The sequence below is a fragment of the Phalacrocorax aristotelis genome, chromosome 8 (assembly GCF_949628215.1).
Source record: "Phalacrocorax aristotelis chromosome 8, bGulAri2.1, whole genome shotgun sequence".
NCBI classification, from domain to species: Eukaryota; Metazoa; Chordata; class Aves; order Suliformes; family Phalacrocoracidae; genus Phalacrocorax; species Phalacrocorax aristotelis.
This window is the reverse complement of record NC_134283.1, coordinates 41138158-41164161: the sequence shown is the minus strand read 5'-3', so window position 1 is coordinate 41164161 and position 26004 is coordinate 41138158. Positions and strand designations below refer to the sequence as shown.

The 26004-nt window shown below is 42.3% G+C and overlaps 1 protein-coding gene across 4 annotated transcripts; it reads right to left on the bottom strand.

Annotated features, from left to right (window-relative positions):
* Positions 1-7453: 7453 nt before the first annotated feature.
* On the bottom strand, positions 7454-23497 carry NME5 (NME/NM23 family member 5). Of its 4 annotated transcripts, none has more exons than XM_075102841.1 (6): positions 23257-23497; positions 15675-15841; positions 13876-14081; positions 13416-13516; positions 12262-12380; positions 7454-9152 (listed from the first exon to the last, which is right to left on the bottom strand). In XM_075102841.1, exons 1-6 carry the CDS (start codon positions 23366-23368, stop codon positions 9066-9068), a joined length of 792 nt encoding a protein of 263 aa, XP_074958942.1. In that variant the 5' UTR covers positions 23369-23497; the 3' UTR covers positions 7454-9065. The 4 variants fall into 4 exon arrangements, with proteins under 4 accessions (XP_074958942.1, XP_074958943.1, XP_074958941.1 ...); XM_075102842.1 differs by lacking the exon at positions 23257-23497 and adding an exon at positions 20251-20373; XM_075102840.1 differs by lacking the exon at positions 23257-23497 and adding an exon at positions 17107-17312.
* Between the last annotated feature and the right edge of the window lie 2507 nt (positions 23498-26004).

The following is a 26004-nucleotide window of genomic DNA, read 5'->3' as shown; positions in this document are numbered from 1 at the left end:
AGGGAAGGATGTAGAAGAGAAGGCTGTAAGAAAGCGAGCAAATTTATGGCTCCTGAAATGGCAAAGATGAATGTATTGATTGGGCCTGAAGGGATGTAAGAAAAAAAGACTACTACTTTCCTGCAGGGCAAACACTAGAACTAAGAGGCCTAAGCCAGAAGCAGAGCCTATGGAGCAGTGATTGCTTCATTTATTTCATAAGTCAAGTTTAACTACTTTAGCAGAAAAAAACCCCAACACCAAACAAAAAAAAAAAAACAATAACAAAAACAACAACAAAAAAGAACCCAGGCTTAGAAACGGTTTTCAAAGTGTTTCAGCCAAGGAGAAAAGCCCTATCTACTGCAGCGGGCAATCAAGTAAACTTACAGTGTGGCCGGCAAGCCAGACAGCTGTTACAGAAGTCAGGAAAAGTCAAGCCTAGAATAAAACACGCCATCAGCTGTTCACACGGGCACAGCACCCTTTATGCGCGGCGCACCACGTTTCCTCCAGAGTGAAGGTGTAGATACCTTCTCAGGAAATTGTCTCTGTACTTTCAGTCATTCAAGAAAGCAATAGCTCTCTGAAACTAGAGAGTGAGGCCAAAAATTTCTTGATTTCCACAAAGGAAAGTCAGGTATAACAGCACCAATGGCAAGGACAGGACTGCCCAGTCTATGTGGTGACTTAGACTACCCCAAGCAGCCTCTCTCCACTGGAACCTTGCTTAAAAGACTCCCCATCTCTTCTCTCTCTAAATTAGCCGTACTAATTTAGCTGAATGGGTTAATTGTGACTCATCTTATTATTTCTTCCAATGAAAAGATCCAGAAAGTTACCACATTCCCCTTAGGTGTCTGCACCCCCTGCTGTGGCCTGAACTTAAGACACCAGAGGAGCTGCAATATTAGCTGCACGGGAATGTTTTGGTTTTCCCTTGCAAAACAGGACCATCTCTCCAAGTGTGAATGTGCTTCAGTTACCAAAATATACTTGAGAGGGGGAAAAAAAAGGAATTTTCCTTTTTTTTTTTTATTTAGCTAAAGATTTTTTTATTGAAAGCAAACAGAAAAGAGCATGCCTCAACATGTCCCCCTCGCACTATATACCAAGGTGAGAAACAGCTTTTGGAAGGCAATTTTTTTCTGCAAAGATTAAACAAATTCCCATCAGCAACCTGCCACCTCCAGGCCAGTGTGCAAATCCCACGACCTCCGTGAGCAGAAACAATTTAATGTTGCACATGCATGTACATAAAAGACACGTTATATTTCTGGAGAACCCACCTGGTACCAGAAATTGCTATTTCACATGCACAGGTGGGTTAGTACTTACAGTGGCTTCTGAAAATTCTTTTGTGTTTAAACTTTCTCAACTATACGGAAGAAAATCTATAGAAGAATAGCTAATTAATAGTAGGTGACAATGAAATAATTTGTTTTCATCGGAACTGGATAGATAAAGATCCAATTTCTTGTAGTACAAGGGAGTGAAAATCAAAAGCTGCCAGTTTATACTGTCAAGACGTTACGTTCTCAGGTCCTACCCAAACTGACATAATAGCATTCACCTCAATAGAATTACACCAGATTACAGTACCTAAGGACATGGCCCAACATCATCTTCTGCAGTAGATCTATAAAAGCACACATAAAACTGTCCATTTAATTTAATATATATACTTTGCCTTACATCATATCTCTCGCATCAGCTGACAAAGGTCACATCAACCGTACCCAGAAAAAAAGCAGTTGGAGGGGGGAAAAAAAAAAGGTAGAAAATTTAATTGTTCACTAATCTTTGCTCTCTCTGTCCAGGCCAGTCCTGCCTACACACACCTGCAGTCATCACTGAGCTGTGCAGAGTTCAGTGAGAATATCTGCGAGGTGTAGGCATAGGGAAACACTTTATTTCAGTGTTGCAGGAACAGAGGAAGACACAGGCAGCTGAAGCTGCGTTTGCAGAGAAGGGGAACACGCCTGTCCTCATGTGGCCTCTTCTCTACCTGTTCCTTTGTTCTGCAGCACCAAAGGATGGTGTAAGTGGTGTAAGTAACCACTTTGTGGCTTCCGCTTGAATAATTGCCTTTAGCGGCTGTAGACAGCAACACAAAGTAGAAAACAAAACAGCTGGAGATGCCGCTAGAGCAGAGAAACAGAGATCCTCCCGGTCACAGACTCATCTGTACCGCAGGAGCCGAGTTAGTCCAGCCTCAGAGCTGCACTCCAAACCGGCCAGTTCAATACAGCCAGACATGATATCGGAACTATGCTGGCTCTGCTCATTTCCACTTCCACAGATGAAGCATGGTTTATTCTTCACTACAGCTCCCCAGCCTTCCTCTCCCTCAGCTGTGTTATGGAAAAGTTTTCTTATGAGTATTTTCACTTGAAATGTTGTTTTGGCTTCAATTTATCCCCACTAAACTGAATTTACATGTAATTATTACTGCAATGCCTTAGTAAGAGACATGCTAAAATACCACATTTCCTTTACTGTAAGACATTCTTATAAGATGTTAGACCAATTGATTCTTTAAAGTTATTCTGCAATACATATTAATCTTAAAAATAAGTCTTGGCTGGACTGAAAGAAAACTGTCCACTAATTTCTGATCACTGATTTAGGAAGTCCAGAAGTCATTAACAGACTTGTAACAGGCGTTACTACAGCGATAGCAGCTTTCTCCATTAAAATACCATATCACACACAGAGAAATTCTCTACGCATATTCAGGTAACAGTCAGTGCCTCCAAAGAAACATTTCAAAACATGATATGACAAATGATCCAAGTGCCAAACGACTGGCAAACCTCGAGAACACAGGTGTTAAACTCCCCATTCCTAAGCACAAGTAGGTACTTAAACGCGCAGACCCCAGCAGTGCCTATGCAGTAACCATCTGTTTGTGCAATTACCCCTATTTCCACTCCAAAGTCTAGTGCAGGCAGCAAGTGCACGAGCACTAACGCTGTAAGAAACGGACTGTTCAGCCTAGCAGTCTGTCAGGTATTCGATGATCACGTGACTATTTGCCCATGTTCATCTGGAAAAATTGAGATGTTAGGCATGTGGAAGGCTGGTGGTCAAGCCTGAATTCAGAGTTTGGTAGACTTGTATTCTGTTCCAAAAATGCCAGCGAAGAGGCTTCCTCCACACTGACTCAGAGGACATTGGATTTGGCTACAGTTCCAGTACATGGTGCCACATCTCCTTAACTACAAGCAGGCACTTTTTAATTGAAGAGATACACTGATATGCAGCTCAGCTGGAACTAAAGAGAGTTGGGTTTTATTCTTGACCCTGCTGCTGCTCCAAAGGCTGACCTGAGGAGTGTAATTTCAATTCTCTGTCCCTGACCCTCACACTTGTACCATTTGTGTACTGTTAGTTCCTTTGGACGGCATTCCCTCACCTACCGAGGAGAGATGTCATAAAGATACCAGGTATCGTTATTAAAACTACATTTACAGATTACTTAAAATTGTTAATTCCAGAAAAATCCACACAGTCTTAAAAAGGAACATCGTGCAGAGAATGAGCAACTGGTAAAGATACCTCATGGCTGCTTTGTAGTGTGGTGACATTCTTTGCCATACGTAATGACGAATTAACAGGACTAAGTTTGGGGAATGCCTCAACACTGAGTCAGCTCTCAGGTGAAGCAAGATTTTATTGCAGTTCATTAAAAAAAAAGGCAATAAAAGGCTTAAGAACCATCACAGATCCCAACTACACATGAAGCTAATAATCAGTATGATAAACTATCATTTACATGAATAGGAAATTGAATGGACATTTCATTTCCTACACCTTTGTTGCTCCAATTCAATTGCACTGATGGTGCTATTCAGGGAAGCCAGCGTGGTGCCTGTTTACAAGAGAACTTTGCAAAACAAAGACAGTCACGGTCAAAACTTTGCTGGTCAATTCAGTATATTTACATGGAAGACTTCTGAAGGAAAAACGGTATCCTGAAATAGCCTCATGGGATAGTTTAGCTGGAAGTGGCAAGTAGCAGGGAATGATCTCGTGGCTACCTAGAGGTGGGGTGGCCACAGAAAAAAGCATCTGGTTTTCAAACAGAGGCTGATCAAACTTTCCTCGTCCAGGCAAAAATACCACTGCACAACTCCCTTAGCAGAATGGCTAATGACAAAGTGTTCTGCATACAGAAACCAGTATTGTCCAAACCCGGCCCCAGAGAAAGCTGGCACAAACTCCTAGCTTTCGATAGGAGCAGAGAATGTGCCAAGCCAATGCTGACAATACCTTTCAGACATTTGTATAACGTACCAGCTGAGCAGCTTTCAGAAATGATCCGTTTTTCCTTCTTTCTTTTAACTAAGAGACTGGAATTGCTCCAGATTTACAATGAAGCAAACTGAAAGCACAGTTGGGACCACTGTTTTTAAGACCTTGCTATACCATAACTTTTCATGGTTCAGTTGCTAAATTACACATTATAAAAATAAGTAAGTGCAATTGAGAGACTGAGTTAATCTCAGAAGTTTAAACATCTCTACTATGGGCCACTATAAAGCAGTCATTACAGAAAGTACTTTACAGGGCACGCAGGAGGTTTATCTGCATGCGTACGTTAAATACTCCTGGGAGTTTTCTCACAGAGAGAGATGAGGCCTGACACAAAACTAAATACGTACAAAACATGGCCGTCATTCACACTGCAACAGGAATGCCACCCAGTAAGAAAAAACTTTACAACACCTGAAAGAGATAAGAACCAATAGCCAGCCTAGCAATAAGATGTTGCTTTTGGAAGTGCAGAATTTCCTAACCTGAATCTGTGCAGATTCTGGAAACATAACAAAAAACCAACTGTCCCCTTGCAAGGAAATGAGAGCTTAGTCACTGACTATAAATAGATTATAAAGAAGCATGGGTGGTTTACAGAGTAGTTTAGTAAAGCCAAGAGTATTTAGAGCCAAATTAGGTTCTTGTACATAAAAACTCCCTGGAATTTACGGTGAGTTCATATGCGATTGCTCTCCCAGGCAGTCTGGCGCTGACAGACTGCACCAAACTGCCTTTCGCAATTCTCTCTAGTAATCCAGATTGCCTCAGAGATCCCAGGTGAGAATACTTTAAAATAAAGTAAACATGACAGTAAAAAGTTGCCTAGATGGTACCAGTGTCTTTTGTTTTGTTTTAAAAAATCACGCTTCAGAACAGTGCCGCAGCTAAGCAAGAGTGAGTCAGTCAGGTGTTCTCAGGGGACAAAACACAACGCCATACAAGACAAATGTAAGCATACCCAGCACGCCACTACATGAAGTACTTTGTATGAAGGCATCACCTCCCTCAGCTGTAAAACACTCAGAAGCAGTAAACTGAAGCGAATTCTTAATCCTTCAGTCTTATCATTATTGGAGTATCATTCACCCACTTGTCTGCAAGCTGCCTTCTTCTCCCACGGACTGCTTAGTCTTACAACAATGCCTCATTTCTGGCTCAGAAGACCAACAATAGGCTCCCCCCTGAGCTTATGGCAGCATCTCCATGATCACTTGGCAGGAGACAGCATAACAATAATTTGACAGGCATCCTCCCAAGGAGGCTCAACATATCAGTCATGCTGCTGACACACTCCACACCCAGAGGAGCTCATCCAGACTATGGAAGGTTTCTAGGTACGGGCAGCTGCTCCTGATGGAGCAAAGCTGGTTTCTTCTGTTTCACCAACAGCAGAAAAAGAAAGTACCTATTTCCAGTGAAGGTCCTTGCAACGTTGCCATGCTGGTTGGAGCGAAGTCTGCTCGAGTAAAGCAAAGCAGCAGGTAATCAGTAGAGAGGACTGAAGACCTACTTCTAGTCCAAGAATCTACTGACTGGCATCTAAAAGGAAATAGTACTGCAAAAACAATTGCAAGTTACCTTTTTCCAACAAAATAAAAATAATCACTCTTCAGAGTTTTTTAAAGAGGAAATTGAAAACTACAGTATTTTCGCCACAGTATTTTCTGAGGATGCACTGTTGTCAGGTAGCACCACAAATGACCAATATTTACTGTCCAGAATATGAATTTTCTTGATCTGACTGCTCCAACTTAACAAATTAACTATGAACCTTGTGTCTTTACATAGAATCTGTCATTCTAATCTGGCACTAAAAAAAAGTAAGAGTTTGAGTCACTCCTTCCCTTCATATAGTGCCATGAGACAAACATCCATGAGTTTATCATCGATGTACCAATCTTGATTAGACAGCTGTTGTTTAAAGGACAGTCAAGATTAGCAGCTTGAACGAAGGAAGACAGACAAACCCTCTCTCCTTTTCCTATGTGAGAAAGACAAGGGTTTGCAGGTGTCCATGTAACACTTTTTTTTTTTTTGCATAAAGTTGCTGAGCAAAAGTCCTAAGCTCTGAACAGCAACTCATTTCTGAAGCTCGGCATGCTGGAATGCTCTGGCTTACATAGGCAATGGAGAACTGGCTTTGACTGAGGTTTCTGCCATCTTTCAAGTATGTTGAAGGCTCTTGGCGGTTTAACTGCTCTTAAAGATAATAAATCCCTTATGAGACAGGAAGGCTGAACAATCATATACTTCAGACTAACTCAATCTGTATAGTTCCAAGAATAACTTCCAGTGCAGGTGATAGCAAGCACAGGATAAGCAAAGTGCCAGGAGAAAGTCTGTTGCAAAAACAGAATTATGGGAAACAGGCTGAACTGCTGGTTTTATGGACATAGCTCTATTCCAGCACTCAGGCAGTAAAACTAAAATGAACTCCCTCAAAGTTAAAAATACCCAATAAAACTCAATAGGCAAGGTAATTATTTTGGCTCAACAGAGGGAGAAGACAGGTCACTTGTTCCCAGAGAGTAGCTTACCTTGCTGACACCAAGTACTAAGACATCTTTCAGTTAATCTGTTTTTTCCAAAGCTACGTTTTCTGTGATATGGATTTATAACACTGGCCAAGCCTACACCACTCTGGGCCAAATAAAACCCTAAAGACCAAAAGAAACATAAGCACCATGTCCTCAAACAGCCTCTCCTGTGGTGTCACAGCTCCCCCAGGGGACCAGGCTGGCTGTCCATTTTACATTGCCTGCACTGAGCGTGTGCCCACGCCACACTTACTAACACAGGCTCCTCAGGAACTCAGCTGGGAGATTTGCTGGACATGTACAGGTAGAGTCAGAACAGTGCCCCACAGACGAAGGTATCTTCTCTCTTTCTACCTTTCCCTTAGAAAAACAGAAGTGAGCACCACTCAGCAACTGAAGGTGTTAGCTCTAATATTAGAGAATAAATCCATGACTGGATTTATGGAAACATACACTTGAATGACTGAAGCTTTATGGGTTATAAAGGTGACATTTGCAACATCAGCCACTTTTGCCCTCTCCTGGTAAGGACCCACGTACTCTTTGTAGAAGTTATGGGCTTTTATAGGTACAATATAACAGGTCTGTCACAAAAGCAAAACTGAAAACTCCAGCAGTAACATATAGGAGATATTTATTGTCAGGCACTATCACATCAAAATAAGTAAGCAAATGCCATAGTAACTAACAAAACACAGGAGAATGTCTTGTGAATTCACTGGATTTTAGTTTCTGGCATCTTCAAAGAAGAAATTTTTGGGGTTTGGCTGACAGGAAACCACAAAGCACAACTGTCCTGTAATTGGAGCAATCAGACACGTACAGAGACAACAATTATAGGCAAAGTAAATTTGTTGTAAACAGATCTGTTTACTGTGTTTCTAACCACCTCACATATTTTTCTGCATATTTGAGGGTATGAGCTTGTGGGTGTTTTTTCTTCTGCTAAAAGTCCCAAGATTTTTAGGTCTCAGTACTATAAAGATCAGTTTTCTAAATGCTTATTCTCTGGGCTGGCAATAGTGGTTTATTCCACTGAGAAGATAAACAATTAGTTTAAAGTTTAATGTTACAGACAAATGACTTAGGTTTCTGGTAATTACTGAAGTTGGGGGAGCAAGTTTTTTAATGAAAAATTATGAAATTGTTTGTTTAGTTTAGACAAGCATATTAATATTTCAGAGTTGTGAGAATGACATTGTTTTCTCCATCCTAGCCAGTCAAACCATAAGATACAAAGCTTGAAGTTAACAGTGCAAATACAGCTCTTAAGAAAATTAAAAAGCTGCACCCCCCAAAAAAAAACCAGTCCCAGTAACTTTAGGAAAGGTAATAGTGTGGGATTAACTCATTGCCTGTTGAATAGCACGGACCCTAACCCATTCTCTTGAAATTCTCAAACAGAACACATTGAAGTTCAAGGGTAAACAACAATACAGGGAAAACAACAGAAACCAGCATACCTTTTAAGAGCAGGAGAATACAGAAAACACCCCTAAGGCACCTTTCTTTCGAACAAATGTTGGAAGACAGCATTAGTCCTTGACTAAAATACACCTTCTTGTGTCTTCTAATGGAAATCAAAGACTGATTTATAATCAGTGTGCCTTTTGCCCCTGAGATGGAAAAGGTACATTCAATGTACCTTCAAATAAATCCTTCAGATTACATTCTGAAAAAATACATCAGGCTCAGGTGAATCCTCTTCAAAAGTGACCTCAGCTGGATGACGTAATCAGCAATTAAAATTCTACAGATGCTAATAGGCCTCCAGTAATCGTTTTCTAAGTTACATCCAAGTACCTCCCTTCATAATGGAATCTGTGTCTGCTAAAAAAATGCTGAAACACCACTCTCAGTTTCACAAAGCAGAGCCCAGCTATACTTCATTTCGGAATCTGCATTGGCATAAGTAATTTTGCTCTCCCCAGACAGCCAAGCCAAGATAAATGGGGAAAATAGCAGTTAAATCACACCTGTTGAGAATTTTGTCTTTTCCTGATCAACTGACACCATAAATTCATCATGTGATTCTACATTCACTTTGTCAGTAGAAAAGCTACTAGAACTGTTACATCCTGGTTAAGTGTACGGTTATTTATCCCATGAAGACACAGGTAGTTATGACAATAACATTTACTTCAGATAATAGTGATTACATAGCCAAGGCACACACTGAAAATTGTAGATCTGTAGCTTGGAATGCTTGAGATGGTTTCCACTGAGCTCTCACCCCTGATGCTCTTCCTCAGTGATCTGATGTTGTAGCCTAGGTTTATTAGGATTGTGTTCAATCAACCAGTCAGCAAGCCAAGTCTGTGGAACACAAAAACGCAAACATTTTCAGTTTTCTGTTGTTTTCTATTAAGTGTATGGGAGAATATTAAAAGCATTACTTGAAACGTCTGATACAGACACTCTCCTACCGTGCTGAGAAATAAAGATCTTTCAGAAGAAACGGACATATGAATAACCTGTTTTTTAGAAAGGTCCTTTTAAATCTTCACAGCTTATATTGGTTCTGAACAATTCACACTGACCTTTAGAGGACAATTTTTCCTGGCAATGTCTATCTCTCTGTCTGTCTAAGAACATTTAAGCCATACTTCAAATAATCCAGGCAACTCTATCTTGGAATGAGGATGTACAATATGCATGAAACTGCTGAATGAAATATTATTCCTGACAACACCTACAGATACTTTATCTAGTAATCACTCATTAGAAGTATCAGTCTTCTGCACTGAAATCACCTGTCAGTTCCTAAAACTTAAAAACAAAGCATGGTTACTTTTTGAAATTAATCTTGTAAGTTTTCCAGCAAATTATATTTAAATAAGAATGTGGGAGGTAGGAATGCCTTGAGTCCTAACTTAATCTGCCAATGTCTCAGCCTGGCCTTAGGCAAAATAACCCTCTGCCTCAGTTTCTCCACTTCTAAAGAGAAGTTTTTAACACATCTTTATTTACTTCACAAGGCTGTTGACGATTAGTTTCTGGAATGCTAAGTACAACAAACTTCATACCATACTGTGAAGTGAAAGAATTCATAGAATAGTAGACCAGTAAGGTAGGCAACACTCTCCTTTTATTACCAGGCACAAAAAGATTGGTTTGCAAAGAAAGAGACAACAAGCAGAGCACTATGACAATCCTCACAGGTTAGTCAGCAATAGCATAAGAACAGTAAGAACTCAAGACAGAAATGGAAGACAAACAAAAAAACCCCCTAAATCCCAAAATGCAAAAGCCCTTAAAAAGACTACTTGGGAAAAAGACATTTTAAAATCATTTGAGCCTGACTAAATTTATCCTGTATTACTCAGAGAATCAGCTGAAGCAACCTCTGTGGTCTAGCAAGTATTTCTGAGTCTACAGATAGTTTTTGATGTCATCTTCAAAAAGAAAAAGGTGGGGGGGAAGGGGGGAAAGGAAGAGACAAATCACGGCAACCTAAGTTATTCAGTTCCTGGAAGGATATTAGGGGGAAAAAAAATAATTCATCAATCTCCCTGTAAGTCACCTGGCAAATAACAAACTGAAAAGCAAGAGCCAACATATATTTCTGAAAAAAACCCAAAAGTAGTAACAAATCAACATCATTATCCTTCTGTTACAAGGTCACAGACATTCTGGACAGGGAAGAGGAGCAAACGTCATGTTTTCATTTTAGTACAGTTATTGACACTGCTTCATACAGCTGTCTTACAAGCAAGGAAGGCATGAACGGTTTCTATGAAGTTACTATTAGTTACCACATAACTGGATAGAAAATTGTCCTCAGAATGCAGAGATTAATTGGAAGCAAAAACAAACAATGAGCTAAAGAAATGTGACTTCTAAGGTAAGAGGAAAAAGGTCAGTTTTTAATATAGTGAAGAGATAACCAAAAGGAAAAATAAAAGATGGTAGCGCTCTTCAAGTATGCAATAGGTTGCTGCAAAAAAAGGAGACATTACATTGTTTCCAATGTCCTCTGGGGATAGTAAAAAGGAAGGAAAAAAAAAGTAATGGGCTTAAGATTGGAGCACGGGAGATTTAGGCTAACTTTCAGTGAAAGCTTTTTAACTAAGTATAATTAAGCACTGAAACAGACTGTCTAGGGAGGCTGTAGATTCTCCATCATTTGGAGTGCTAAAGAACAGGCCAGACAAACATTTGTTAGGAATGGTTAGATACAATTGGTCTGATCTTTGGGCAAAGGGGTGGATGAAAAGACTTCTTCATTTCTGTTTTCTAGATTTCTATAGTAACAGTGCCAGACATACAGATAAAGAAAACAGGTTATAAAGCTGGAGCAGTCAAAGTATTTTTAATCTGACCTCATCTATACCACATAGTTCATAGCAACACCTCTGAATTATTTTCAGTCTTTTTTTATTAAATGTATCTTTTAGAAAAATGCAATGTTGATTAAAAACCTGATAGTGATGTAGAATCCACCGCAACTGCCAGTAAGTTGTCACAGTGATTAATTATTTGCATTCTTGAAGAAGTACTAGTGTGAATGACTTGAACTTTAAGAATACAAGAAACATTTACCATATTTTTCTAGATGAAAGCAAGCTAATTTTGCTTAGGGACTCAAAAAAAAAAAACAACCAACGAACCACCACCACTAAAAAAAAAAAAAAAATCAGGAAATTAACTCTAGTCTTTCCATGAAGAACTGTAATTTGAATGACATCCATGGTTAAAAGGAACAATATGTGAGAGGAGGGCAAGAGGCGTCAGCCTGATAACTAGAAAGGGGTCACAAGAAGACCGAAAAATTTTCTGTAGGTCAGTTTGACTATTCAAGACAGGTTTCACTCAAAAGAATCATAGTTAATTTTCCTGGTGAACGTGGAACAACCCAAGTAAATGCTAATCAATGTTGTGCAGTCAAAATAATAGCTTGTCCTAAAAAAGGATTCAAAATATTAATCTAAATAAACACAACAATGACAAAATATAGACAGCCTTGTTAAGAACTCTACAGTATTTTACTCAACTGTGTAACTACTACCAGTGTGGTTAGCATCTAATCTCACTTAGTGCCTATTTTATGAGAGCTGTTTCATCTCAAACTCACCTCAGAAAGAGTAAATAAAGTAAAAACTTATACTTGACAACATATGATAGTACCCATTTACCTTTCTAGCCATCTGTAACAACTACTTGTTAGAAAGAGTTTTACAGAAGTCACCTAAACCTGCTGTCATTTCATCAAGGCTGATTTCATTTAGTCCTGGCCCTCATTTCGTCTGTTAACAAACCAATCACCTTCTTGAAAGGCAAATGTTATTTGATCAGTTCGTTAGCAGGAAGCTAAAACAGCACAGCTCCTTAGAAAGAGAGTAGCTTTCCTATACACAAAGACTTCACTAATGCAAAGTAAATGTATCACAAAGCATGCAACACAGTACTGACAAACTGTACGTACCATTGGATCTGCTGGCTTCTCTTTACACAGTGCAGTGAGCCCAGCGAGTAACGTAGGCTTTACATAAAGGTTCAGGTAATCCCTAGCTCTTTGTCCAGTCGGAATTGGCTCCAGAATCGCTGTAAAGAGTAACCACAAGTGTTGGAAAGCAGCTTGTAGAGTCATTTTAAAAAGCATTCTTTCAAAGGTTGATTATATATGAGAGCTGCTGTTTTCCTTAGTAAGTTAATAATACATAATGGTTTTTACAGCTTCTTCCACAACAAACTGCAAAGAAACTACCTGAACCCCTTTACAATGACCCTGAGGTCATTTTACTAATTATAGACAATTATGAAAGGGGAACAAATTGCACCACCTGGGGGAAACCTATATCCTTGAAGATGCATTAGGGCATGAAAGAAACTACATCCCATGCTTAGTACTTCCTTCCTGCAGTGTGAAGCTTGCTTCGAAGACCCTAAAAATCTCACCTTAAGTCCAAATTTGTTGTTAGGGTGAGGAGAAAAGACAGATTACAATGGGTAAGGTTTGTAGGGAAGTGCATCATCTTCTATTAAACTAACTGATACAGTTGACAGAAACAGACAAGTTTTTCTAGCAGAGTTTCCCTTGCACCTTTCTGTCAGAGACCAAAGCCACCTTTCAACTGTTACATTACAAACAAGAGACCTTCTCCCAGCTTTTCCAGGTTCTACAGCCCATTTCTCTGGCACTTAACTTCAGAATTGCACTAACATGTGAGCATCCAGCTGCGTGGAACTGGAATTACTCAACCTGAGCGCAAGAAGAAAGTCCGTATGCTCAAGCCAACAGGAGTCTCCAGGACTGACAGTGACAGAAAGACATGCTGGAGTGTAATAGCTTCCCATTTTCTCTTCTTTAGCACCTTTGTCTGCTCCAATTCCCAGACCACAGATTTTGAAAAGTAGAAGCAATCCCTGTAACTATAATGGCTCTTTAGATACATTTTGATATGCCTTTCATAACAGAAAATCTCAGCTTGTACATAAAGAGACTCATATTCTCATAAAGCAAACAAACCCAACCCCTTTTAAATCCAATTTTATCTAGAGTCTGGACAGAGACAAGTAATAACAGAGAAGGTCACCTTCCTCCCGAAGACTGGCAATGTATTATTTGCACTATTTTACCTTCTGGAAACATGAATCGAATTTCTCTTTCCGCTGAGGAAATGCTGAGACTGCCGTGAAGTGCATTCCTCAGATCATCAGTCCCATAGATTGCTCTTAAACTAAAAACAAGATAAAAAGCTGCTTGGTAGGCAACTGCAAATCCCTTCCAAGTCTCTGCAGTCTGAGAGCATATAAAAGCAATATATATGGACTAATTAACAAGGCATTGGCTTGATTTTGTTTTTTTTAAGAAAATATGTGGCTACCTAAAATTTATGTTCATAAGCTCAGCATTCTCCGTATTATTAAAAATCAAAGGTGAAAAGCTATGTTAGACAAACTGAAGAGATAACAGGCCACCCCAAATCTCAATCTCTATTGCAAAAGAGAAAAAAAAATACAAAGGAGCAAAATTCTGGTCTCAATTAAGAGAAAGACAAAATCCAACTGACTTCACCAAGGCCAGTCAGTGAGTTACCTGTGAGGGTGAGTTCTCCTAGCTCTTATGCTGTTTGATGGTCCAAGCAATTCCTTCCAGTATGAGACTGCGCAATGTCTGGCAAGCACCATAGCAACTAAAGGTCCAGAACTCATATAGGCTGTTAAATTAGGAAAAAACACTTTTCCATATTGGTCTGCATAAAAGTTGCTACATTGCTCTGGACTTAACTGGAGCTTCCGTTTCTATAGAGTGTAAAAGAAAAAAAAAAAGAATGAAAAAAGCTTCCCAAATTACGATAGCTTGCTACCTCAGGTAGGACACAGTCCTCTGATGCAGACATATCTTCAAGTGCAGAACAGAGTAAGGTCCCAGCCTAATCTGATTCTCCCAGCTCTGATCCTCTTTGAGATACAGAGTAACAAAAAGCAAGAGTTTTCCAAGTTAATTAAGCAGACAAACAGGTCATTTGAGTAAGATGTAATTTTAGCCTAAGCAAACTACAGCATTTTAAAACTGCTGGATGACTTAAGGTACAGTCAGGGCACATAACAGAGAAAGTGAAGAGCATTACACGGGCAGGATTTAATTACTCAGCTGCTCCAGCATAACGTTTTACTTTAAAACAATTTTCTCTTCAGCCCACACCGTTATTATGCAATTGTTCTATTTTTCATTCAGTTCTCATGCTGTACGATTGTCAGGATAACTGCCTAGCCTGCAGGTGCCTAGGATTAGGACAAGTCTGGGAGGTTGTCAGAAGGCATAACACTCACAAAAGGAGGAAAATTTTTTTTATTTTTTTTAAAAAGTGCATTCTTTGAGCCTGAACTTACGCGACACAAGAGTATCGCAAATTCAGATTCCTAATAATAAGCGCGGCCGAGGCTCACGCCGTGCCACAGAGCCGGATACCACGGCCAAGGGTGCCGCCGGGGGGAGGAGGGGGAGGAGGGGGAGGAGGGGGAGGAGGAGGAGGGGGAGGAGGGGGAGGAGGAGGAGGAGGAGGCGCCGCCGGCGGCAGGCGCGAGCGCAGAGCGCCCCCCAGCGGCCGCCGCCGCCCGGTGAGGCGGGGGGGGCCCTGCCGTGGCACGGCCCGGCCCGGCTGCGAGCGGCACTGAAGAAGGAGGGAAAAGGCCCCGCCAGGCACGGCTGGCGCCGGCCGAGGACCCTGCCGTACCCCTCCCTTCAAGCGATCCAGTTTTATTTCCCAGATTCTGGCTTATGATTTTTTTCCCAAGTGCTCTTGTAGAGCGAGTCTATAAGGAGCCCCATAGAAGAGGGCTGAGAGATTACATTTCTTACTAGCTAACAGCAAATCTCCCCTCAACGCAACCTCTGCTGAAAGTCACGCTCTAGAGCCTTTCCCAGCAGCACAGGGTCTGACTCCCGTGCCTCCATGTCAGGTTCCATTAAAAACAGAGGAAACAAAAAATAAGTCAGAGCGCAACTAGCCAGCTATCTGATTCAACTAATTCTCTAAGTATCCACTTGGCAAACGCATGTGTATGAAACCTTGTGATGCCAGAACATATGCTCTCCAAAGAGTTACTTCGGAGAGTCCAAATAACTGCTACATATGTCTGCTAAATCAGAGTTTATTAACAAAGTCTGTGCTTCCCTGTGGTCAGCAAAAGTTGGTCTGTTCTGTTCCGTTCCATCCCATGCACCAACAAAATGTATCCCTACAGAATCTGGCAGCTGCGGTTGATGACATGAAAAATACAGACTGATTTTGGGGCATGCTATCTTTTAGTTACTGGCTTGAGTACTGAAAGTTAAGATAAATCTTGTTCTGACTTACAAACTGTTTTCTTTTCTGGAACACAGCCTATTACCTGAATGATCAGGAATCCTGATTTGAGAATCAGATCCTCTATTTCTTCTTCTTTATCAACAACATCTGGTTTGATGAGGGCCAGAGTTCTTTCCACAAAAATCTGAGGTTCCGGCATTAACATCTGCATCTTGGTTTCTAAACTGGAATTCATGTGCTCCTTTCGTACTGCAATGACACCAGTTCATGATATTTGGAGTCTGTTGAGCACACAGTCACCTGCAGTGACATTTTCCATGTACTCGAGGAACAGAGACAGTCACCCCCATTTTACAACAGCCACCTGAGATTTTCTCTGGACTAGTTCAGCACTCTGTAGTTCATGCTCTCTTTTTCAGTGCAGTAACATTTTGTGGAAAAGAAGCCAAAATGTTGTTAGCCAATCATAAAATGTAAACTATTCTATTTCTAAAATGTCACTAATTAACTCAAACGAGGCATGAGAGAGAGAAAAGTGTTATCATATACTTTGCTATGTGCCAGAATAAGCCAGGCTCACTGTGCTCTCACATCCTCCATCCACCAACCATGTGTTCCACCAAATCCAAAATCTATATTCGCACGCATGAAGACTGTGCTGTGGGACTTACTACTTGGAGCTAGTCCATCTCTAAGCCTCAGGGTATTTCTCAATTGTTATTTCATTCTTACATTTATGGACTTAAGACAAAGTGCAGGTTTTCTAGCTGATGGGATCAGGCCATTAGCAAGCCATTACAATACAAAATTGTTCTGTGAGTAGAGGAACTAGTGCAGGCAGGTGTCTGACAGACTTGTGACCGCTGTCCTTTTCCCCACCTCCATGCTCACAGCCCTAGGTCTCTCTCCATCTGCACTGGACAAGACACAGGTACGCAGCCGACGGGCCAGCACTCTGCTGCAAAAATCGTACATAAATGCTCGGTTACACCTGCCTTCTCAGATGGGATGATCTTTTCCACACCTATACCTTTGAGGCTTCTCATTCGCTTTCAAGTTTGGTGGAACAGGCCATGTATGGCCTCCATCGAGCCAGCCGCCTGCGCCCCCAGGGGAGGAAAGATGGGAGAGCTGAGAGGGGGACGGCTGGGGGCTGCCTTTGCCTAGGAACCAGGCGGAAAGTACACACACCCGAGCAGCCAGCCCGGAGCTGGAACACCCCGCCACAAGCAGCCCGACAGGCCCAGGGCTCGATGGAGGCCCGAGGAGACAGACGACTCCCTCCTCTCCTCAGGCCCCTTCCCGCCGCCCGACCCGGAGGAGGGCTCAGCCCCGCCTACCCTGAGGGACACGCCGCCACGCCAGCAGCTCTGCCTGCTTCTGCCCCCACAGCGGCTGCCACCGCTCCCCCCGCCCAGCCCGGCTCGGCTCGGCTGGGCTCCGCTCGGCTTGGCCGGGCCCGGCCCGGCGCGCCGCTGCTGAGCCCTTCCCGCCGGCAGCGCCATGCCACGCACCTTCCCGCTCCGCCGCCGTTGCTAGGCGACAGCGGGGCCGGCTCGCCGGGTGGAGCGGCCACAAGATGGCCTCCGCGCCCCTCGGCTGTTCGCTAAGCGGGGGCGGAGGGCGGGGATCAAAAATGGCGGCTGGGGAGCGGCGGGAGCGGCGCTGTGCTGGCAGCCAGAGGCCGCCGCCCTCGGAACGCGCCTCGCCGCCCGGGACAGCCGCGGCCTCCGGGCAAATTACCGAGGGCCACATCTACCGGTTTATGGGCACCTCGGCAGTAACGAGAATAAGGAAGGGAGCAGCGTGATCTGGAGGGGAGCTATCAAAAATCTCACTTCTCCTTGACAATAAAAAGCTTTATGTCAGTTTTACCTCAGACTCGGGACTGCTGAGAGAGGCGTGATCTCACAACAGACTTTCATAAACTTGAGGTAACTTGGAAAAAGAATAAGCACACAAGCCCTTCTTCAGGTTATTTAAATACCACTATTTATTGTGGGAGCAGGCACGAGGTTTCCTGTTTACGTGCCTGATCAACATCAGCAGGATCGGGAGCTTACAGTCCGCAGCCTTCTGGCATACCGGACGTACTGACCTGAATCTACAGCTCTCTAATATGGTTCTTCAGCATTTTTGATTTAATTACAGAGTCTACCCAGTGCTACCTCACCTTTATCACAAAAAGAAACATGTAATGGGTAAGAAACGATCACTGTTTTCCAAGTTAAACTGTAATGAGGTGAGCCATAAACAGAGCTGGGGAAGCCACGTTCCCTGGGGATTTTTACCAGGTTTTCACCACCATCATGCCAATAACCTCACTCCCTGCACACTCCCTATTTCTCTCACTCTCTGGGGCTACTCCCGCTTGGAGCAGTCACAGTACAGCCATCATGGGTCCGACACGACCCTCCATGCCATAGCCTGGCCTACGAGCTAGAAGCCAAAGCATTGGGTGCTGGCAGCCTCCGGCCCCGGTATCGCCTCCCCGTCTGCCCTGTTTACCCCGGGCAGGGCTGCACGTGCTGCTGCTGGCTCCCCGGGCGGAACGTGGGCCAGCAGGCCCGGCACTATCAGGGTGTGGGCCAGCCAACGGCGCTGATAACTGCTGAGCTCACTCTGCAGCCCTGCCTCTCCTCATCTGGGCCTTATCCCCTCTTCTCACCTATTTCTCAAAAACTGTGGGAGCCGAGGTGCTGTTAAGACCCCTGGCCTGCTGGCAAATTCAGCTGAAACTGGCCATTGCATTTGAGTCCTCAAGGTGACACTGACAAAGGGACAGAGAGAAAACACAGGTATATAGGCTTCAATTTTTTAATGAAATCGGACTGAAAGTAGATGCAAAGGAGAAAAGACAAAAAAAAACCAAACCCACTTTAAGAGCCATAGATGCTGACACTGTGTATTCTGGTTACAGAGGAAATAGAAAATTAACTGCAAAAGCTCTTTTTAGTGTAAGAAAAATCCACTTTGCCTTAATCTTTTTAATGAGTAATGTAAATAATGTAAAAATAGAAACAAGAAACAAAACTATGCAATTAATTCCTTGCAGCCAGTGTGCAATATGTTTAAAAATTAAAGACTAAGGTTTTTATTCACATACTTTAAAAAAATAAAGGTTCCAAGTACCCAAGACTGAGTAATTCAAATACAGGCTTTCCTTTACTGGTGCAGCCATATGGTATTTGGTTCTTTAACAGAGATACCTTCTCCAATATTTAATCTGAAGACATTGTAAACATTGCAACTACACAGACATAATGGATAAACATGTTTTATTAAAAAAAAAAAAAAAAATGACAGAAAGAGTTCACCAGGTTTTTTTAGTTTAGTTCAGAGTTAATTTGGCAAGAGTAGTTTCTTTCCAAAGACAATGAACACAAGTCTGACAGCCCTAGCTTAGGTTTAGCAGTTCAAAGGCTTCCTCAGCCTGGATGAATATTCAGAATTATTATTACACAAGTAATGTTGAATTTAATATCAATGTAAAACACTGCTAACAATCTCTCGCGATTTCTTTATTATGTGCATTATTTTTTTTTAGCTAACCAAGTTTTAAAAAAAAAAAGGTATGTTTCTGTGCATCCTTATATGCTGCAGTTTCACCAGGAGCAGGGCCTTGTGCACTTCGTTCCCCACCACGGGCCCTCAGTCTGTATCAGAATCTCTCCTCCTTGCTGTCTCCAGAAGCATTTCTGGAGGGCGGAGATTGTCTAATTTTAGTACCTCGGAGAACCCTCCGCTCTCCAATGAGCGGGTGGCTGCATCCAGAGCTGCAGCCAATTACCCTGGGCTTCCTCCTGCTACGCTTCCCACGACGGTTTAATAATGCAGACTTACACATTTAAAGTGGCCCCACATGTTAAGAGAAAATAATATTACGTGTTCCCTATCAAAGACATATCTTTTTACAGTAGTAGAATCTCAAAGGTTTCTTTTAAAGCTTTGGATTCCATAAATCTGACCTTACAACCATTAATATAATTCTCTTATATATTATCTTTATAGTGCTTGAAAAAATATTTCTGATAACTAAAAGGCTGGTCTGAAGCATCTTCCCCAACTTCTGCACGCCAGCGATGTGATTTTAAGAAAAGAAACAAAAAAAAGTAAAATTATAATTACAATGTAATGAACAGTTACAATTCTGAATACTTCTCTGGGCATAGCTTTTCGGCTGTCTCTTAGCTGTTAAGCGGTTTAACGAGCCTTAGTTGTCTCACTTATTTTTAGCTGGCAAGGAATACAGCAACACTGAAAGATTGTGGCTGCAGTTGCATTTGCATTCTAGTAACAACAGATAAGTAACTTCTTAAGGGAAAATATTATTTCAGAGCTTTGTACTCCAATACTGCAAAAAGGTGGAAAAACTAATGTCTTGCAGACTGTTAAGGAAAGAAAAACGGAATGATGAAAATAACAGAGTGAGGATAAACTAAAGGAATAATACCGACTAGTTGCATTGATTAAAAATGAAGCTTGCCTGTCTTTAGCTTTATTTGCATTTTGACATTAAGCACAGAAAAATGTATTTGCTTTAGTAGTAATTTGCTAGCTATACATTTACCACACTTACAACTTTCGTCCACCACTGGCTTTTTTATGCGTCTGTCTCTCATGATAAACTGTCATACCTACCCACAGTACCGGCTTACCTTCAGCACTTGCTTCATCCATGCTTGCTTTTGCAGTGCAAAGTGTCTGACGGAAATCCTGCGATCAAGCTAACTTCCTCTCCCACAAGCCTGCTCTCTCCCCCATTTCTGCCTCTTACAGCTAAACAATTCTACCTCCGCAGCTTATCTGCATGCCTGTAATCCCAGCTAGTTTTTCATTGCTGCTGGCTAACCCTTGTCAAGCATTCCTTGCTGCTCTCCTCTATTCCTACCATACTCTTTAAAGATAAAATTAACAAGGTATTCTCTTGATGCTTCCCCTTTCTACAAGGCTGCAAGTGGCAATAACAAAAACCTTATCTACACATCTTCTGTAACTCCATCACTTGCCCTATTAACCTCACCCTATTTCATTTCCTGATCTTCCCCACACGCACTCCTTCATTTGCTCACAGCTTTAGTCATTCAGCCTGCTCTGACTCCCCAGCACCCATACAGATATGCTTGTCTCTTTTACATTTTAAAAAAAAAAAAAACAAAAAAACAAACCTTTGGTAGAAGTGCCTGTTGTCATCTCACTTTTACAAGTCTTCCAGTTGCATCTCTTATCCGGTTCTACCCTAAATCCCCTTCAAACTTGGTGTTGCTTCCTTTCGCCATCCAAAAGCTTCTGAATCCATCTTAAACCAATCTCCTCTTTTGCCTTCAGTCATGTTTAGCACAGCTAGCTAGTGTCCTATCTTAACTTTCACAATTACTCTCACCTACTGCCTCTCCAATCACTGTTTCAGCTTGGCTTGTCAGTACCTTCCCTTGCATTTCCTTCCCCTTTCTGCAAGAGCAGTGGTGAGTGCTCTTCTTGACTCTCCTCCCTTCCCTTCTAGCTCATAGCTCAACATCCTAACAGGTAGATATAGATGTGTCATTACTGTCTCCTTTCAAACTTCAGGTGTCTCCCTTGCAATTTAAAGTTTTGGTAATGAGCGTGGGTTAGACAAACCATCAGCCTGCAAACCAACCACTTTTCTACTGGGTTATTTTACAGCCAGTTGTGCAAAGGTGCGGGTGGAACCTTATGGCCAGGAACGTGCGGTTTGGGCTCAGATTGGTCTAAACTGCTGCGGAGATGTCAACCAAGACACGATCTTTGTTATTTATTGACATGGCTGGTAATCTTGCACAAGCTCTCCTCATCTCAGTTATTGTTGACTTCCTTTTCTCTGGCCTCAATAAACATTCACTTCCATTCGGAAAGCTCTGCAACACCATTTTCTTAGTTCTCCAGTTAACTACGTTAGTTCTCCACATCTTTCCAAACAGACTCCTCCCTATCCCACACAAAACTCTTAGTCTTCAATTGCAAACCCATCCACACACTGATCTGGCCTTACATACCTTCTGCTTGACACTCTAAGGATATCTCCTGTTTCCTCCCAGCCTGTACAACTGAATTCCACTAGACAGTTTCAAATAAAGACCTTTCTTCCTTATCCCATGATGAGCTCCTCTTGAACACTTGTAGCGGTTGGCATCGACAACTTATTTTCTATAAAGCTCCTCCTCAACTGTATATAGACATTGTATATAGATACTGCGTATAGATATTAGGCTTTTACCGAACGTTTTGGAGCAGAAACAATTCCCTGCGTTCGCTCTTTCATCATTCTACATAATGTTTAACATAATACTGGCTTGGATTATCCCTGAGGCCACTAAACTCAAAGATAAGTATTGAGTGGGGATAAATAAATAATGAAAATAAATAACTAAATAAAGAAATAAAACAAATAAATAAATGTATGAATAAACCAATACCCATCTTTTATTTGGCAAATTACAAGAGGCAATCAGTTAAATAAGGCTTTTTTAAAAGTTATATTGTCAATGCTTCCTTAAATGCATCTACTCGTCATCTTAAGTCCATGTAGCATAAGGCATCCTTTTTGCTGTTCTTATTTTGAGTACTTCCTTTCCGCCATAACATTAAAATCAATGGGATTGGTTGCACAGAGTTATTATTAAATTTATTTATTTATACTGTGCATAAAGACTAACTCAGACAGAAGCTTCCTATAGCAAGTATTTTGTGTATAGCAGGCAGCCTGAGATGCTTACAATCAATTTAGACAAGACAGACATAGGGTGTGGGAAAGGCCCAAGATCAGAAAGTCCACACACAAGTAAAATTCAATTGAATTTCTGTCAACACCATGAATAATCATAGGAATTACAGGATTAAAAGAAAATGGCAAACAGAATGAGTTTTTTTTCTCAGCAGTAAAAGTGTCATGTAAGGAGGATTAGCACCCAAGAAGGTATGTGTATATTTTTCTTTCATTAACTGCAAGCTTTGAGCAGGGGGTGAAATGCAAGACCAAAACCCAACTTACAACCCAGAGGAATACCTTAAAATTACCTGTGGCATGATTGGGCCTGGTGAGACAAGTAATAATCATAAGAACCCATAACATCAAATCATAACATAATGCTTACGTTTCTCAGTCTTTGATGCCTAGATATGTAAAGACTGACTCTGTTAATCATGCCAGCCACAGTTCTCAAACTGGGCTGCTTGGCCAGTCTGCAACCACATTGCTATCCTGCTGCTGGATATGGAACATCTAAGGCATCAAATAGCTATTAAAATGGCGCAACTGGAAATCACTGAGAGCCTTGCCAGTTGGGAACTGCTGTTTGGAATTGCCAAGATGAGACTGAGATGGACCTGACCAGGAGAACTTGGCAGTTGGAAAAGAGTACAGCTTTAAAGAGAGCACTGCTAAGCGGGAGAAGGATAACACGTGCCAAAGTACCAGTGCAAGGACTATGAAGGGAAAGATGAGACAGGTTCAGCAAAGCAAGAAAAAAAAATAAAGAGGAAAGAAAAAAAAGTCCAAATGAAATGACAATCGTTCAAGTCCTTAGCAAGGCTTGATGACATACAAAGGAGATGTTCGGGGCAGTGAATCTTGCAAGGAAATTAAGGAAAAAATATATCATCAAAAGCACTCAGAGGTTATATCCATCACCTGAGTCTAAACTTACATGACAGGTGTATATAAACTGCCAATTTCAGTTTAGTCTTGCGTGCTGGTCTACAAACTTGTGACTTCAGCACAGATGTACTTCTGCAGTCAGCTGCCACATCTGCAGACATAAAAACCTGCAAAAAGAAGGTGGACAGGGCATTGAGGTGGTAGCATTCACCACATCAGCCATCCCGGTCAGGTCACCCTGCAAACATCAGTTTGGCCCTAGTCCCCCGGAGTGACTTAAGCAAAGGCGTGGTATTTTCCAACTGAAGCAGGCTAACAGCGCTGTACAAATGAATGCAGTCAGCTGACAGACAGTGGCTTAGTTGTTTTTAATCACAAACCAGACCTTTTTGGACCAGACTTGACAGGTTTACAATCTAAGCCAAAGCTGCCTTAAAAAAATCAAAAGTCGTTCTCTTGCTGGATGTGGGGTAAGTTCCTCTTAGACGGTATACACTAGGATAAAGAATATCTTATGAAAAATGTCTTTGCTTCTAACATTTTAAGTTCAATACAACAGAAACAATTTAAAAATATATTCTCATAAAGATGAGTATCTTTATCAGATAACATATACAACCTGTCCTGCAGACATTACAATTTTTATAAGTGCTGGTTAGGTACACGCTGTAGTCTTTATTAGACCTGACCTCATATAACATAACTTCACAAACTTTAGCCTGAAGACCCGGTTGTAGAGCTTGTCCGTAGCGTACCCTGTCAGCAGACTAGTCTGAGATAAACATCTCTAAAGATGAAATTCTGAGCTATTGTAACTTGGGCTTAAAGTGTGGCAGAATACTTACAGGTTAATACCCCTTGTGGACAGAGCACCTGGCTGACAAATCGCACATATAACACTTCCTCATGTGTTCTTGAAATTACTCGTGTTGGGCACTTATTTCTAGATTGCTTTGATACTTTTCCATTTGTAAGCAGCAAAAATTGGGGGGGAGGGGGGTAAGATTTACAAGAGCAACTAGCCACCATGGCTGAGGATTTTAAATCCAGAAATCATACGAAAATCAGCTGCAATTCTAGTAACAAATCTGAGGCAGTCTTGCTGCACGTGTGCATGGGTACCAAAGCAGAAAGCTCATCTTGGACCCGTTAAAGCAATGCTCACGGCAAATACCACAAGCACCAAAGCAAGAGTGGCTTGAAATTCTTGGCTGTAGTGAGGGGCTGTTTTTCATATGATTTCCCAATACTAAGCACAATTTCCTTTTTTCCTCTTCCCCTTAAGAGGTCTGGCTTATAGCCTGAAGCTATGGAATGCTTATTTAAAAAAACAAACTAAACAAAACAAAACAAAAAAACCCCACCAAACACGTATCAGGCCCTTACTCTGTGTTGATTTTATTTCGTGGTCACTGCTACAAAACCAAACCTGATCTCCCTTTTTACCAAGACCCTACTTCAGCAAATGGATCCTGTAGAGGATAAAAAGTGCTCTAAAAGCAGTTCACTGAAGGACACCCTGGATCCTAGACCAGGTTACTTAACAACAAAATGTATCACCACTATTTATTTTTATTGAGGAGTAGTTAGGCACACTCTTTCCGAGTTGTAATAGCAGATAAAAATATGCAAGTTGAGCCAGAGGAGATATTTGGCAGAGGGTGGAGCAAGCATGTAAAAACATATGCATTCATTACTACAGAAAGTTCAGTAATAATTGTTCTTTTGCCCACAAGCAAAGGGCTTAACTCCTTTTTTTTTTTTTTTTAAGATGTGGCAGTAAGCTTTGGCTGTCTGTCCAAAAGCCAAACTCTGTCCCTTTGACATGGACAAATGGGGTATCAGGCATGGTATCCTGTACAAGAATCTGAAGTACGATTACAAGGAGCAATTGTCTTCCGCACTTTTCGCGCACAACTTTGTCAACAAGGCTGATATATCCTTAGGCAAAAGGAATTACGGCCTAGGCACATGCTCAGGGCTCCAGCTCCCAGAGTTATGTAATACCCAAATCTATGTTTCCATTAAAAACAACAGATTCTGGCCGTCTCCGTTGCAAAACCAGCAGAGCTGGAAACATTAAGTAAACGTTTTGCACTGGAGTAACTGACTCAGTGGACATACCCCATCTTAAGTTAAACCAGTGCAACAGCGCAAGTAAACACTGCCCTCAGGTTTCGCCGTTCCCGTAACTTTACCGGGCGGGACCCGCGGCCACCCCGGCAGGGGTCCGGCGGGCCCGGTGCGGCGGGAAGGGCCCTTCGCCGCGCCGCCGAACAACGGAAGAGCGTTGGAGAGCGCCGAACCTGACCATCCGGGCCCCACGCCCTCAGGGCTTGGGCTTCCTCCCTGTCACGCCTGCGGCTTTCGCGAAGCGCCTGGCGAGGAAGGCAGCATTCGCCAGGGCGATGGGGGCGGCCGCCGCCAGAGCGGGCCCTTCCCCGCCCGCCTCACGGGGACAACACGCCGGGACCCGCAGGCCCCGGGGGAGGCGATGCTCCCCGGGCGCCCCGCGCCTCCTGGGCCGTCCTAGCAGTAATAGCACGACGGCCGCCGCCCTATTCTTCCTCTTCCTCCTCCTCGCCGGCAGTGAGCGGCGCCCTCAGCACTGAGGCGAGAAGCCGCCGCGCGCGCTTTCCCTTCCCTCCCAGCCTAGTCCCGCGGGCCGCCATTCGCCTCACCCCGAGCGCCCCACCCGTCCTCCGCGGCGGAACCAACAGAAGCCGCCGAATGGCCTGAATGACAGACAGCGGTGGCCAACGAGGAAGCTCCTTATTGCTGTGTGGCTGAGGCTCCG